Here is a 16,313-nt window from a genome sequence, read left to right on the forward strand (position 1 = left end):
GAATCTAATCCCGTGACGTCTCTCCGCAGGAGGGAACCTCTAAGTTTGCCACTTTGGAAATTAATCCCAAGCGAGCTCAGCGGAGACACCAGCAGCAGAGGGACCTGGTGAGACGCTCCGACCTTCATCACAAGTGGCCTCGCGTCGGCTCCTCCTGCTGGCCACTGGAGGGACTGCGGTCCCTTCAGTTGTTTTCAGGAGTGTTGTTGTTTTGTCTCTGGACTGTTGTTTTTTAAACACGTGTTTGTCCGGTGTGAACAGGGGGTGATGCAGGGCACCATCCCCTACCTGGGAACCTTCCTGACCGACCTGGTGATGATGGACACGGCCATGAAGGACTACACCGAGGTCTGCTGCTTCACTCACTCCTGGTTTTCCTTTTGTTTGTTTTTTAAACCAAAGATTAATATTCATTTTGTTGTTGTTGTTTTAATTCTTTATTTATGAGTTTTTATATTTCGACACAATAAAACATACAGAACATTGTAGAACAGGGAGTGACCAGTAGATGACAATTAATTCTCAATTAAAGAAAATATATCAACAATAAAGATGAGAGAGAGAAAAGGAAAGACTAACTATAATCTACATTTTAAGTATGTAATTGGGCCTTTTTGCGTTGGTGTGTGTCGCCCACTTACCCCAACATGCGTCAAACCAACCACGTTTATCATTAACCAACCATGTTTATCATTAACCAACCATGTTTATCATTAACCAACCAGTCAACTCTTCCATCCTCTAGATTTCCACTGTGGTTTCCCACCATAATGTTAAAGTTGGTATGTCCGAGGATAACCATTTCTTAGTTATAGTTGTTTTGCTTGCTATACCAGCAAGGCCCTAAACAAACACTTATCTTTTTTTATTCCCAGTTATGTGGTACACATCCAAAAAACATAGTTTTCATTTCAAAGGCAGATGTACAGTTAAGAATTTTTCCTGCAGTTGTTCCATGAATGTCCGTCCAGTGTTGATTGATGGACGGGCCGTCCCATTCCCACGTCGTCTCCAGCAGACGGGGGTGTTTCCGTCGTAGTGATTCTGACATGGAGTGATAAAATACCTGGTTATGGTTTTCCACCCGAACTCTCTCCATCTTGTAGAAGCAGCACATTTCCACTGAGATTTACATTTCAAAGTCCACTCGTCTTCTGGTATATTTACTCCTCCTCCTTTCTCCCACGACGCCTCGACATGTGTCGTTGAGTGGGGCTTAGTGTTTGTTAGGCATGTATACAAACTTGAAATAATTTTCTCATTGGTGTTTCCGTCATATGCGTTTATAAACATTTTTTTATCAGATCCTTATTCGTCTCAGATGTGCATCATTCTGTTGTTTCATCTCTTTCCAGGGAGGTCTGATCAACTTTGAGAAGAGAAGAAAGGTAAGTTCTGATTTGTCGTTTCTCATGGCAAGTGTTCGTCGTCCTCATGTCCTCACGTCCTCACGTCCTCACGTCCTCTCTGCCCGCAGGAGTTCGAGGTGATCGCCCAGATCAAGCTGCTCCAGTTGGCCTCCAACAACTACAGCTTCACTCAGGACAGCCACTTCAGGGAGTGGTTTGCCGGGGTGGAGAAGCTCAGCGAGGCCGAGAGGTCAGCATCTCACCGCCGACGTCTTTCTGCCGCCTCACCCTTGTTCTGTCCAAGTCCACTTTAGTTTGTCCCGATTCAGTCGGAAAGGCCTAAGAATCCGGTCTCCTGCGGAGAAAAGACCGATGGAGCCTGAACACAGTTCACTGAGATGGTTAAAAAGATCAATAATTTAAGTTGATCTAAAACAGCAGCAATGTAAGACGTTTAATTTGGTAGGAAATAGGAGGAGAATTACAAGTATTTGAGTTCAGATGGGCAATAATGTGATACGTTAATCATTTAAAATGTTGTGGTTGATTTAAGTGGATAACAGTTTAATTATTATATTATTTGCAATGTTTGGGAAGGGAGAACTGTTTGGTGTTTTCTGGTGCCTGTGCACCTTTAACTGTTTGTTGATGCTTCCGGGGGGGGGGGGGGTTACCTGTGACAGGAAGTCGGGCAGGTGAGAGTGGAGCCGCATGGTTTTTTGACCTCTCGCGCTCCCTTTTTCTTTTTTTCTTTCTTTATCTTTTTTTGGTTGAAAAATACAATAGTGTCCACATAGGATATTGTACATATCATATCCTTTTCTTTTCTCTCTTTTTTTTAAAACAATAAAAATAGCAAGAACAATAGAACCCAGTCTCTGACGGCAATATCATAATGAAATACTACGAATGTAAAGTAAAAAGTAAACAACAAAAGAAAAGAGAAAAAAATCAAATAATAATAATTAAATTAAATTAAACATGAATAGGATAAGTAATAGCAATAATGATTTTAGAAAACAACAGTAACCACAACAATGACTAAGTCATAATAATGACTAATAATTAAACGGGTGTATAGACAAGTTAGACCTTGGATGATTAATCCTGACCGGATTTAACGGACCACTTACATAACCTGTAAAACGCCTTTGGACATTTTTTTTCTGCACCACCCTTTTTGTTTGTTTCTTTGAAAAGTAAACTGTGAAACCTTACGAGCGGTCCTGTGGATTTTCCTTTTGGCGGTGGCAGAATCTGCGTCGTCTGTGTAACAAAGACGGTGGACCTGTGAGGTGGTGACTCTTGTTGTTTGTGGCCTCCTGCAGCTACAACCTGTCCTGCGAGATCGAGCCGCTGTCCGAGTCGGCCAGCAACACGCTCCGGGCCAAGAAGAACGGCGGGATCATGAAGCGCTGGAGCGAGTGAGTGAAAAGCACCGGCTGGAACGAGTCCTCATGAGTCCTGTCTTGTCCTCCAATGAGTCCTCCGCCCTCCAGGCAACCTCCTCCACCCTCATCAATGTCATGTCAAACCTCATCCAACTTTGTTTCCATGGAAACGACTCCTTGACACACACACACACAGGCAGACGGGGCCCAGTTTGGTGTAGTTCACCTTGTGGCCCAGCAGAGGGCGCTGCAGGACTCACGTTGACCCGCTGACCCACTGAGCTGAGCCTGTCGGATTGGGGGGTTTTTGACCCGCTCCGCTCTGTGTGTCCAGCCGGCAGCTGACGGAGGCCGGCTCCGGCGGCGCCTCGGGGTCCCACTCCAAGTCCTTCGACCACTCTCACTACCGGCCGTACCAGGGAGGGGGGGGCGGCGACAGCGGCGACGCCCTCAGCGTCACCTCCGTCAGCTCCAGCGGGTCGGACCTGGAGGACGTCAACGCCAGCTTCTTGTCGGACTCACCTGAGGGGCACGAGAGGAAGGTGAGAGAGAGAGAGAGAGGGAGTGAGGGAGGGGGAGAGAGAGAGGGAGGTGTGGGGGGGGTCTCACCTTTGTCTCACAGCTGATGATGAACCACTTAGATTAATAGTTGTCAAAGATCTGTGATAAAATCCTGATTCTCTCTCTCTTTTTCTCTCTTTCTCCCTCTTTTTCTCTCTCTTTTGCTCTCTCTCTCTCTCTGCAGACCTCGACCCCCTCGGTGAAGCTCTCAGTCTCTGTGTTGGGAAGAGAAGCTCCACCAGCAGACTCCACCTCCACGGTAACGTCTCTGTTCTCTCTCTCTCTCTCTCTCTCTCTGTCTCTGTCTCTGTCTCTGTCTCTGTCTCTCTCTGTCTCTGTGTGTCTCTCTGTCTCTCTCTGTCTCTCTCTCCCTCTCTCTCCCTGTGTCTCTCTCTCCTCTCTCTCTCTCTCTGTCTCTGTGTGTGTCTCTCTCTGTCTCTCTCTCCCTGTGTCTCTCTCTCCTCTCTCTCTCTGTCTCTGTGTCTCTCTCTGTCTCTCTCTCCCTCTCTCTCTGTGTGTGTGTGTGTCTCTCTCTCTCTCTATCTCTTTGTCTCTCTCTATTTCTGTCTCTCTCTGTCTCTCTCTCTCTCTCTCTCTCTCTCTGTGTCTCGCTCTCTCTCTCTCTGTCTCTGTGTCTCTCTGTCTCCCCCTCTCTCTCTCTCTCTCTCTCTCTCTCTTTCTCTGTGTGTGTGTGTCTCTCTCTCTGTCCCTCGTGTCTCACGTGTCTCTGTCCCCACAGTTCTGGGAGTGCACGTCGCTGTCCTCCCTCGACACGTCGGGGATGGGCTCCAGCTCCGGCTCGGCCTCGGGCTCCAGCAGCGCCTCCTCGTCCTCCGTGTCCTCGTCCACGCCGCTGTCGGCGTCCCGCTCGCACAAACGCTCGGTGTCGGCCGTGTCCAACTACTCCACCCTGTCCCTGCCGCTCTACAACCAGCAGGTGGACGACTGCTGCATCATCCGGGTCAGCCTGGACGTGGAGAACGGCAACATGTACAAGAGCATCCTGGTGAGCGTCCCCGCCGGGGGGGGGGGGGGGGGGGGGGGGGGCGCCTTGCAAGGGACAGTTGTTTTTCAAGGTGACGAGCGGCGGTTGCACGAGGCTCACGGGGGACGTCTTCTCTGCTGGTTTGCAGGTGACCAGCCAGGACAAGACGCCGGCGGTCATCAGGAAGGCCATGATCAAACACAACCTGGAGCGAGAGAAGAGCGAGGAGTTTGAACTCATGCAGAAAATCTCAGAGGACAAAGGTTCGAGTCTTTCTGTGTTTCTCCTCCGACACAACATTGCGAACGAGCCACGTCACTGATATCGGGTCACCAGAGGTAGAAACAAGCGCGGTTTGTTAAAACGTGACTTTGTGTGATGAAAAGTGCCGTAGAAGTAAAGTTGGATTTGATAAAGCTGCGGATAATGACCCCAAGTCACTGTAGCTTCAAGGCGAAAACGCAAAAATGTGCGTGTGGCTTCATTACAAAAAAACTAAACAGCAGCACCCACTAGTGGCCCGACATGAGAAGTACATGGTTTTCCATGTGCATCATGTCCAGAGCGCTGCCGCGTAAATACGAAGCGTTTCTGAAGTGAAAACGCAAAAGAGGATATGTTTTCACTTGAAAAGTAGAAACGGGGGGTCTGAAGAAGAACGGCGCCCCCGTGTGGTGCAACATGAGAACTGAGTTTTGTCCACAGAAGTCAAGAAACGATCTGAACGTTAATTCCACAATGTTGTCGTTTAACCAATTCATCAGAAAGACGACGTCAAGAGACTTTTCAGTTTAAATAAGTTGAGCGTGACGGAACATCTGGAGAACGTCAGTCTCACTGCCTGTGTTTCTCTATGTGTGTGTGTGTGTGTGTGTGCGCTGCAGAGCTTCGGATCCCGGACAACGCCAACGTCTTCTACGCCATGAACTCCACTGCCAACTACGACTTTGTGCTGAAGAAGCGCGGGCCGGCGCGGCCGGTGCGAGCCAAGAACGTGGCGAGTTCCACGCTGCCGCGCATGAAGCAGAAGGGACTGAAGATCGCCAAAGGGATTTTCTGAGAGGGGGTTTGGGGGGGGGGGTCCCCCTCCTCCTCCTCCTCCCTACCCTCCCCCTCCCCACCTCAGAGACAGAGACCCTCACCTGCCGGCCCCCACGGATTGTGGGATGCAAACAAAAAACCCCGAAAAAAACGACACTTGATTTGCAGATTCATTCCATTTTGTTTACGACAGTTTACATGTTGAAGCCTCTCACTCAGCGCCGTGAGGAAACTGACCCCCCCCCTCCTCTCCCCTCCCCCCACGACCTGGACACCGACAGGCACTGGTGTGTGTGTGTGTGTGAGAGAGTGCGTGAGAGTGAGTGTGTGTGTGTGTGTGTGCCTTCGCCATGTGGCCCCTGATGGCCCCACACTTGACTCTGACCCGGAGGGGATTTGAACTCGTGACCTCTCGAGCGCCGCCATGTGACAAAAGAGTTGAAGGGGAGACGGAGGCGACGGGAGACGGAGGTGGAACAACAACCGTGGGACCGACGTCGTCTGACTCTGGATGAACTGAAACGGCTGAAGAGGGGAAAAAAAAAAAAAGGACCAGTGAGCTGAAAACGGAACAAAAAGACGTGTACATATCAGTTAACACCATCTGTGCAGTATCTTCTTTTAACATGAACTGTGAGCTTTTGTTGATAGGTTGTTTTTTCTTTTTCATTTTGTTTTTCTGTTTTTTTTTTCTGTTTTCTTGTTGTTTTGCTTTGGACATTGTTTGCGTCTCTCTGGTGCTGCTCGTCCATCCTGACGAGCCCCCCCCCCCCCCCTCGTTGGAAAGAGCGCAGCCCGTCTCCACGGAGGCGAGAGTGTGTGTGTGTGTGTGTGTGTGTGTGACGAGGAAAAACCCTCCCTGAGACACTCTGATCAGGAGCCGTCGTGTGTTCGTGACCCATCTAAAGCACACGTTTCTGTCCAATATCAACTTTTTTTTTTTTTTTTCTTTCTTCCTGCACCTATTGGCTCCGCCACGTTCAGCCTCCGCATCACAAGTTGATTTAAAAACAAATAAAACACAAAAACAGAGGATCCACACGAAAGGAGAAACCGGCTCCGTGTGTGTGTGTGTGTGTGTGTGTCAGGTTGGGTCTTTCCTCCGCTTCCGCTCTTCTAACCACTAAACGTCGATGTGGCCTGCACTGCCACCATGTGTTGCCTTTTTTGTTTCAATGTGCATCACCAAAAGGATCAAATTGATTGAGCCCCCCCCTCCCCCTAACCCCCTCCTCCTCCACCCCCCCCACAAACCCCTCAACCCTAATAAGCAGGAAGCAATATGCGGACGAGCAGCAAGGGGGCGTCGTCCCACTTGAGACATGTTTTTTTTTTTTAAAAAGAAAAAGAAAGAAAGCCTCCTGGTGAACACTGTGAGCTTCCACCTGTTTTACTCCTGCCCGTCACGCCAGCACCTCTGGACACGTTGTAAACATCTGTAAAACACGTGTGGACATGCTGGTGGTGAGCAGTGACCCCCCCCCCCCCCCTCCCCTTCCCCCCATCATGTGCCAAAAAGAAAAAAACAAATGTACCCAGAGAACTCGTGTCGACCTGTTTTCTCCTGGAGAAGTTTACAAGTCCTCAGCAGGTCCGCGGAGAAAACCACTTTTTTGTTTTGTTTTTTTAAATCTGTTTCACATGTTTCAGAAGGTTTTACTCCTTTATTACATGTTAGAAGAAATGGCGGCCTGTGGACTCCACGTTCTGAACACAAATAATCCCGTTTTCTCCCCACATCCTGTTTTCGGCCATGTTTTTTCCCGAGCTTTCGTTAAAAACCACACGACAAAAAAAAAAATGCACATTTTATCTTTCTTCTCAATGTTATTTACACAAAAGGCTCGTTTTCAGAACAATAATGTCTCCTGCTAAAAAAACAAAGAAAAAAAAAGGGGCTGCAAAGGTCAGATGTGACACAAAAAACTACAAAAAATGTCTGTGACGACTTAAAAGAAGTTTGTAAATGAGAAATCTAAATAATGAGTTACGAGGCTCTTAAAGGTGAAACGGCCCGAGTTGAATGTCTCCACGCAGCAGCGTGTCCTCCCCCGTCCCCGTCCTCCGGGACGGCCGGATGTGTCTCGTGGCTCCAGACAAGTGTGAACGTGGTTAAAAAAAAAAAGTGACATTGGTGTTTTGGTCGTTAGAGGTGACCGCCGTCCGTCGTCCGTCGTCTTCAGGTGGACTGGAGCTCGTCCACGTGTCCCGGTGTCCCGTTGTGTCGGTCGTCTTCTGGGGATCGAACAGGCAGACTTTCCACTTTACCCCCTGGGTCTTGAGTGGACCTGACACCCGGGGGGGTGTCCCCCCCCCCTCGCCGCGAGTGTTGATGTGACGTCGTAGCCTGTGTGGACATTGACTTACTTACCTTTTGTGATTTGACCTGATGTTGTGTCCCATATGAGCTGGAAACAGCTGGTGCAGTGTGTGTGTGTGTGTGTGTGCGCGTGTGCGTATGTGTGCGTGTGTGTTGGAGTGCCATTTTCCACATGTTGAGAAGCATTTCAGAACTTTTTCTAAATGCAGTCTGTCCCTTTTTGTCCGCCCTCACACAAATCCTATGTAAAAACAATTGTCCCTGTTTATTTATTGATTTGTATATAAAGATTTTTTTTTTCTTTTTGGGTTTTGCATTGTAGATTCTCTCCTTTCTCGGTTATAGATTAATATATTCATGTATATATATGAATAAACATTGAGTTTATAAAAGTAGCAGGAGTCAAATTTGTTTTTTTTCTTCATTCTTGTCGGAGTTCATGCAGAGCTGATATGTTATAACTTGCATCCTAAAACATTGATAACTGAAACACTGAGACGTGAAACTCCAAAATCAAATGAAGATGTTTGTTTGCACATCATCCATTCATATTAATTGTATTTATGCAGCCACAGAACACGGTCATCTCACTTTTACAGAAAACACCAACATTTCCACCTGAGCCGCAAGCGAAGGTGGAAAAAAATAACACATTTTTAACAAGTGGAAACCTGAAGAACCAGGCTTAAAAGAAGAAAACTGTCGTCTTTGCTGTTTTTACTGCCGCTGGAGGCGCCGACGGGGCTGCTGATGTTGTTTCTCGGCTGCCTACGTCACTTTCAAGCGCCAGACCGAGGAGTTGAGTTGCGCATGCGCAGCGGTGTGCAGCTTTGTTTCTCTCAGTATGGCGCTCAGTAAAACATTTGGACAAAAACCCGTCAAGTTCCAGCTGGAGGAGGATGGGGACTTCTACATGATCGGTTCTGAGGTCAGTGGAGCTCCTCGTGCGCAGGGACGACCGTTGTGTTCACAGACGGGTCGGTAAACCGGCAGCTAGCATTTAGCTTAGCTTCCCTGGAGAGGCCGCAGAGACACAAAGACACTTTTAATTCACCCAGAAGAGCGTTTTTGTTTTTAAATACCGGGATCCACTGGGGGATATTTCTATTAGAGCCACCGGGATCTACCGGGACACCGGGCGGGAGACGAGTTGTTTCCAGGCTGGATGAAGTCTGTCCTGGAGGAATGAATGAGTCAAGCTGATCAGTGAAGCTGAGCAGTGATGGAGTTTAACTCGTACTGAAGGTTAACTAGCTGAGCAGTGATGGAGTTTAACTCGTACTGAAGGTTAACTAGCTGAGCAGTGATGAAGTTTAACTCGTACTGAAGGTTAACTAGCTGATCAGTGAAGGAGGTCAACTCGTGCTGAAGGTTAACTAGCTGATCAGTGAAGGAGTTTAACTCGTGCTGAAGGTTAACTAGCTGATCAGTGATAGAGATGAACTCGTACTGAAGGTTAACCAACTGATCAGCGAAGAAGGTTAACTAGTACTGAAGGTTAACTAGCTGATCAATGAAAAAATAGCAATTAGTTTACATTCTGAAGAGAGTAACTTCAGAGAGAGATGAGTAAACTAGTTTCCCTGTCAGGTGAGTAAACTAGTTCCTCAGACATGTCATAAGCTAGTTAAACTATTTAACTAGTATGTTGCCCTCCCTGAGCTGGTTCCAGGATGACTGAGTTTCTCTGGTTGTTTTGAAAGTCTCACTTCTATTTTCAGAAGATTGATAAAAAGTGTGCGTTGAACCGGGACAAGTCCTGGTGGTCTGGAGACGGAGACATGCTGTCTCTGTGGTCCGGACCGATCTCATGGCGTCCCGGTGTCTCCGTCTGTCTCAGGTGGGGAACTACCTGCGGATGTTCCGGGGCTCCCTGTACAAACGCTACCCGTCGCTATGGAGGAAACTGGCGTCTGTAGAAGAGCGGAAGAAGATCGTGGAGTCGTCTCACGGTCAGTAGAGCGTCCGTCCTCTGTGACGTCGGACCGGTTCTGGGGGGACGTTTTGAAGTGACGTGGGTTTGAACGTCTCCAGATCATGGCTACACCCAGCTGGCGACCAGCGTGACTCTGCTGAAGGCCTCCGAGGTGGAAGAGATCCTGGAGGGGAACGACGAGAAGTACAAGGCCGTGTCCATCAGCACCGAGCCGCCGGCCTACCTCAGGTGAGTCCTGAGACGGACGTGGACTGTCCATCCTCTGTCCATCCTCTGTCCATCCTCTGTCCATCCTCTGTCTCCATTACTGTGGGATTTAGCCCAGTAATACCCCTGATGATATGAGGGGGCAGTGTTTGATACCCATACAACCCCTCTATTGTCCCTTACTGCCCTCTGCTGTCCCCTACGGATCCCTACTGTCCCCTACTGCCCTCTACTGTCCCCTACTGCCCTCTGCTGTCTCCAACTGATCCCTACTGCCCTCTTCTGATCCCTACTGCACTCTACTGCCCTCTACTGATCCCCACTGATCCCCACTGTTGCCCACTGCCCTTTACAGTCTCCTACTGATCCCTACTGCACTCTACTGTCTCCGACTGTCTCCGACTGCTCCCTACTGCCCTCTACTGATCCCTACTGATCCCTACTGCCCTCTACTGATCCCTACTGCACTCTACTGTCTCCGACTGTCTCCTACTGATCCCTACTGCACTCTACTGATCCCTACTGCACTCTACTGCCCTCTACTGATCCCTACTGATCCCTACTGCCCTTTACAGTCTTCTACTGATCCCTACAGAACTCTACTGTCTCCTACTATCCTCCACTGCCCTCTACTGTCCCCTCCTGCCCCATACTGTCTCCTACTGCCCTCTACTGCCCCCTCTGGCCCTCCTCCAGTTGCTCCGGTCCCAGAACATGAGTGTTTGTGTCTCCAGGGAGCAGAAGGCCAAGAGGAACAGTCAGTGGGTTCCCACGCTGCCCAACAGCTCGCACCACCTGGACGCCGTCCCCTGCTCCACCACCATCAACCGGAGCCGTCTGGGCCGCGACAAGAAGAGGACCTTCCCCCTGTGGTGAGGCCGTCCACCGCCAGCGTCTGTCAATGAGTCAACGTGTCTCACGGTCGTTAACTCCTCCGTCGCACGGAGGAGATCAGAGGCCGTTGCCACGGCGATCGGTGTTTCTCGTACCGGGTCGTAACTGAGATGTTGTTTGGGAATCCGGTCCGGGTCCATGAAGCGCGGCGCGTCGTCGTTGTAGACCCTCACCTTCTGTCCCCCCCGTCTGCTTGCTCAGCTTCGACGACCACGACCCAGCGGTGATCCACGAGAACGCCACCCAGTCCGAGGTCCTGGTCCCGATCCGCCTGGACATGGAGATCGAGGGCCAGAAGCTGCGTGACGCTTTCACCTGGAACATGAACGGTGAGTTCCCGCTCGGCTCCTCCTGCTCGGCTCCTCCTGCTCTACTCCTCCTGACCCCCTCCCCCCCCCCCCCCCCCTGTCCTGAACAGAGAAGCTCATGACCCCCGAGATGTTCGCGGAGATCCTGTGCGACGACCTGGACCTCAACCCGCTGGCCTTCGTCCCCGCCATCGCCTCCGCCATCCGCCAGCAGATCGAGTCCTACCCCACCGACAGTCTCCTGGAGGAGCAGACGGACCAGAGGGTCATCATCAAGGTGAGGAGCAGCGACCCCCCCCCCCACCTGGACAACCTCTCACCCTTCTTCTTCTTTTTTTTTTTTTAATTAAAAAAAAGACATTTTTAAATACATTACAGTCATTCCAATGTGCTTTTATAGAGAAAATAGAAAAGCCCAACAGATCCACATGAGCAAGCAGGTGTGTTTGCGACTGTGGAAAGAAAAACTCCTTCATCAGGGAGAAACTTTGTTGAAACCAGAGTCAGAGGTGGAGGAATTCTGAGGACCGGTTGGGGTGAAAGGATGGAGGAGAGGAGAGGAGAGAGATAGATAGACTGGGTGGGGAGATACCTACAATACCCTTGTTAGTGTTACTTTATTTTTTTTTATTTTTTTTTTTATAATACAGTAATCACAGTGATCCAAATATTTTCGAACTGCCATGAGATGAAACCAGTCTGAGCAACAACAGAGCAAAAAACAAAATAATCACAACAATGATAACAAAAGCAAAAACAAAAAAAAGAAAAGAAGAAGAAAGAAAAAAACAAAAGCAAGAACAAAAAAAACAAAAAACAACAACCTCTCCCCCTTCTGACGACCCCCCCCCCCCCACTGTTGTGTGTTCTCCAGCTCAACATCCACGTGGGGAACATCTCTCTGGTGGACCAGTTCGAGTGGGACATGTCGGAGAGGGAGAACTCCCCGGAGAAGTTCGCCCTGAAGCTTTGCTCGGAGCTCGGCCTGGGAGGAGAGTTCGTCACCACCATCGCCTACAGCATCCGGGGGCAGCTGAGCTGGCACCAGAGGACCTACGCCTTCAGGTGCGCGCACACACACACACACACACACACACACACACACACACACAGATGTGAATAGACGGGAGGAGACGCAGTCGTGTAAACCAGAGTGTGTGTCCACAGTGAGAACCCGCTGCCCACAGTGGAGATCGCCATCAGGAACACGGGGGACGCGGACCAGTGGTGCCCCCTGCTGGAGACCCTGACGGATGCAGAGATGGAGAAGAAGATCAGAGACCAGGACAGGAACACCAGGTGAGTCCTACCGCCACCTTCTGGCTGCGCCTTTTAAAAAAAAAAAAAAAAAAAACAAGATGAGTGAAACGACCTCGGAGGAGACAGACCTGGGTCTCCGTCCTGCGTCCTCCGTCCTGGTCTCTGGACGGTCTCTGACTCGTCTCCCGTTTGCTTTGCAGGCGAATGAGGCGGCTGGCGAACACGGCACCTGCCTGGTAACCCCCCCCCCACCTCCACCCCCACCCCCGCTGGAGCCTGGACCAGCGGTTCCAGCTCCAACTGTGACCTCCATCCTCCTCCGTCATCATCATCCTCCTCCACCACATTCCCTTCATTGTCCTCCACCTTCCTCCACCTGCCGATGGACATGTCGCCTGCTCAGGATCTCCGTCAGCGTCGTGTCTTTCGTGGTTTAGTTTTTTTGTTTTGTTTATTTTTAATGGATTTTGAGTTTTGGGGCGCCCCCCACCCCCCCTCCACCCTCCACCCTCCACCCCCCCTCAGCCAGGAGACCACTGACTCTTTATGACCACAGAGGGAGAACCACCGCCCGTCTCAGATAATATATTGTTCTGTTGTATTTGTTGTCTTTTTTTTTTTTGTACATTTGAATAATTCTTACAAAATAGAAAAATAAAAAAAAAATTTAAAAAACAAAGCTGGACTCTGGATCTGTCTCTGCAGAGACGTTGACGTGGGACAACATTTTCTTCTACTTCCACGGTGGAGAAATAGTATTTTGTTTTTAAATGGAACTGTGATAAAGTGTCTGCAGGTTTTTTATATTTTCTCAGGATCGTTTAGAAACTTCTCAATATTGCCCTAAATATGAAGAATATTATGTTTTTGTTTTACATTTAAAATGATTGTTTCCTTCCTACATGGTGTTCTTGGTTGTTCCGGTCCTGCAGGAAGGATCCAGTGTTTTAATAGAAGATGTTACACGTTTTCAACTCGTGATGCAACAATTGTTGCATTTTGTAATAAACTTGTTACATTTTGCAACAGTTGTGACAAAATGCGGATTAAATGATTAAATGCACTCAGTGGCACTAATCAATCTCTTATTTGTATTTTAAATTGGAGCCCCACATTGAACCATTGTTATGTTGGCAGGACGTTTTTTTTTTCTTATCATTCAAACGGAACCATCAATATGGATAAAAGACAAAATTCATTACACGACAGACCAAATGACATTTTCTTTAAAGAATGAAGTGGAACACATTTGTTGCAATATGTAACAAGTTATCACAAAATGCAACATTATTACATAACGAGTTGAAAATGTACTACGTTCTGCATCGTTGCTACATAACGCGGCGCTCGCGAGGGAACGTGTACGTTTCCTTTTACGCCTTGTCGGAGTGCGATGGAGCTGCGGTTCGAGGTAAACACGCCGCCGTCGTTACAGAGGAATGTGAAGCAGCTCCACGTCCAGACATCCTCGTTTACACCCTCAATGAGTCGCCGCCGTGTTTCCCAGCCGCCCCGGTGCCCCGAGAACCACTGCGACTGCCGACGGGGTCAAAGGTCGTCCTTCCTGTCCTTCGATCGGCATGAAGATCACTTCACCTTTGGTACGTCGGTCACTTCATCAGGGTCTTTTTTTAGTTTATTTAACAAGAAATTTATATTTACTACAACTACTGATGATGATGATAATAATAACTACTATTAATCATAATACTATTAATAACAATACTATTATTAATCAATAATAAAACAACAATAATAATAATATTATGAATAATATTAATAATAATAATAATAACAATACTATTATTAATCAATAATAACAACAACAATAATATTAATAATATGAATAATAATAACAACAATACTATTGTTAATCATAATAATACAAATAATAATATATTTAAAAAGTCCAGAAGGGAAGAACATGTGATGCTACCTTGAACCCTGAAAAAGAAAAGTTTCCAGTGTCACGGAGTTTCAGTCTCATCCACAGATGAGAGTTCAGAATCTTTTTGTTTTTGTTTTTAATTAATCCTGTACAATGTAACTTTCACATGTTGTCATTTGACACTGATATTCTACACATTTTTCATATATCTAGTATCTGTCTGCATGTCTTCAGTGTCATATGGTTTTGTTCCTCTTGATAATTGTCTCAAATTAAGCTTCTCGCACCTCCTGTCACACCGACTCACCTGAACGAACCCAGAATGTGTCAAACACAATCACTTTGATCACTTTGATCCCTTTGAAGGCTGAAACAGATTCGTGGTGGACGAGATGTGTGGGACCAGTCACTGCTACATCTGATTAAATGTAAAAAATCTGTGGTGTTGGGTAGAAGGGAGAAAAAGATCCACAGTGCAACAACGGAGTTGTTTCACAAAAAATTCTCTGAAATTGTGAGTAAATTGTACGTTTCAGGTCACGTGATCACCAAGTTGGCAAAATAAATAAATAAATGGCGGAATCCTTCCATTTTCAGTGGAAATTGCTGTATTTTAAGATCAATTGTGTGTTCATTCAGTTTATGTTCAGTTTATGTATACTATCCGCAGTTTTTTTTTTTTTTTTAGCTTTGTCAATTTGGAGTGAGACGAGGTAAATGTACATAAATGAAACCATGATTTTCAGAATGGAAGCAGAAGTGACTGAGCTTCACTCAGTGGAATCGACCCACAGATCCATACGAGTGTTAGCACTTTATTATACGTAGCTCATAATCACAGGGAATAATGCAACGTTCATCACGTTCAATGTACAGGGTACAGGTTACATTTGATTAAAAACGTGTTTGCGTATAAATATGTTTGAGTTCAGCGATTAAAAAAAACAAAATAAAAGAAACACTTAAAAGTAAGTAAGACAACATGAACAGACTGAGGAAAGAGTGGATGCTGCCACGCATCAGTGTCCTGCACTGAACACACACACACACACACACACACACACACACACACACACACACACACACACACACACACACACACACACACACACACACACACACTGAAACATTACAGGAGCTGTTGTGTTTGTGTGTTTGTGATCTGCTCTTATATTCCGTTCTAACATAACTTAAATAAAAAGCTCAGGCGTTTGGACCCCAGAAGTGAGTTCTGTGTACAAGCACTGGTTCTGAAGCGGTGCCGGTCGGTTCCACGTCGCTGAGTGAAATCATTTATGAATGACGGCGGCGGAGAAAAAAAAGGTCCAGATACTCAAGTTAAACCTGAAACACGAAGTGAAGCAGAAACTGAGCAGCAGCCGAAGTCCCTGAACGCCTCGCTGACCAACGTGACGGAGCAGGACGGAGCACCGCCGTCACAGCTGCACCACAGCTGGTGCAGCACCTGCAGGAGGTGTGCAGCCAACTACAGGACGTTCACTGAAAGGAGAGTGAGGTCCTCACACTGAACCTTCATCTTCACAAACATGAAAAGCAAAGGATCATCATCGTCGTCATCATCGTTATCATCATCATCATCATCGTCATCATCATCATCATCGTTATCATCATCATTATCATCGTCATCATCATCATCATCGTTATCATCATCATCATCGTCATCATCATCATCATCGTCATCATCATCATCGTCATCATCGTTATCATCATCATCATCGTCATCATCATCAGCATCGTCATCATCGTCATCATCATCATCATCATCATCATCGTCATCATCATCATTGTCATCATCGTCATCATCGTCATCATCATCGTCATCATCGTTATCATCATCATCATCGTCATCATCATCGTCATCATCGTTATCATCATCATCATCGTCCACGTTGGTGCTCAAGTCTGTCACGAAAGCCTTCATGTCAATTTCTCCAGCTGAGCGTGAGGAACCTTCAGGAACCTCCAGGTGAGGAACCCTCCAGGTGAGTGTGAGGAACCTTCAGGAACCTCCAGGTGAGGAACCCTCCAGGTGAGTGTGAGGAACCTTCAGGAACCTCCAGGTGAGGAACCCTCCAGGTGAGTGTGAGGAACTTTCCTGTGAGTGTGAGGAACCTTCAGGAACCTCCAGGTGAGTGCGAGGAACCTTCGGGAA

The 16,313-nt window shown here is 47.6% G+C and overlaps 2 protein-coding genes across 2 annotated transcripts in view; both read left to right on the forward strand.

Moving 5' to 3' along the window:
• Window positions 1-8,042, forward strand: part of LOC308132103 (ral guanine nucleotide dissociation stimulator-like) — a gene marked incomplete at its 5' end in the record, with an annotated part of 26,104 nt that extends 18,062 nt beyond the window's left edge. The window contains 10 exon segments of the mRNA XM_080499071.1: window positions 30-107; window positions 262-348; window positions 1,356-1,388; window positions 1,478-1,599; window positions 2,678-2,773; window positions 3,075-3,282; window positions 3,486-3,560; window positions 4,041-4,307; window positions 4,435-4,549; window positions 5,171-8,042. Of these exon segments, the coding sequence (XP_080355197.1) occupies window positions 30-107; window positions 262-348; window positions 1,356-1,388; window positions 1,478-1,599; window positions 2,678-2,773; window positions 3,075-3,282; window positions 3,486-3,560; window positions 4,041-4,307; window positions 4,435-4,549; window positions 5,171-5,346 (1,257 nt within the window). The 3' untranslated portion in view covers window positions 5,347-8,042.
• A 417-nt stretch (window positions 8,043-8,459) lies between these two features.
• smarcb1a (SWI/SNF related BAF chromatin remodeling complex subunit B1a) lies at window positions 8,460-12,818 on the forward strand. Its single transcript, XM_080498810.1, has 9 exons — window positions 8,460-8,575; window positions 9,488-9,599; window positions 9,682-9,811; window positions 10,525-10,662; window positions 10,886-11,013; window positions 11,103-11,269; window positions 11,867-12,057; window positions 12,160-12,291; window positions 12,453-12,818. Exons 1-9 carry the CDS (start codon window positions 8,492-8,494, stop codon window positions 12,490-12,492), a joined length of 1,122 nt encoding a protein of 373 aa, XP_080354936.1. The 5' UTR covers window positions 8,460-8,491; the 3' UTR covers window positions 12,493-12,818.
• Window positions 12,819-16,313: the final 3,495 nt, after the last annotated feature.

This window comes from Blennius ocellaris (genome assembly GCF_963422515.1).
Source record: "Blennius ocellaris genome assembly, chromosome: 7".
Taxonomy (NCBI): Eukaryota; Metazoa; Chordata; class Actinopteri; order Blenniiformes; family Blenniidae; genus Blennius; species Blennius ocellaris.

Bases quoted from the DNA above. Each gene is read 5' to 3' on its own strand.
- smarcb1a (XM_080498810.1), top strand. From the start codon at position 8,492: ATGGCGCTCAGTAAAACATTTGGACAAAAACCCGTCAAGTTCCAGCTG. The intron at 8,576-9,487 runs GTCAGTGGAGCT...CGTCTGTCTCAG, and splicing joins TCTACATGATCGGTTCTGAG to GTGGGGAACTACCTGCGGAT. The intron at 9,812-10,524 runs GTGAGTCCTGAG...TTGTGTCTCCAG, and splicing joins GAGCCGCCGGCCTACCTCAG to GGAGCAGAAGGCCAAGAGGA.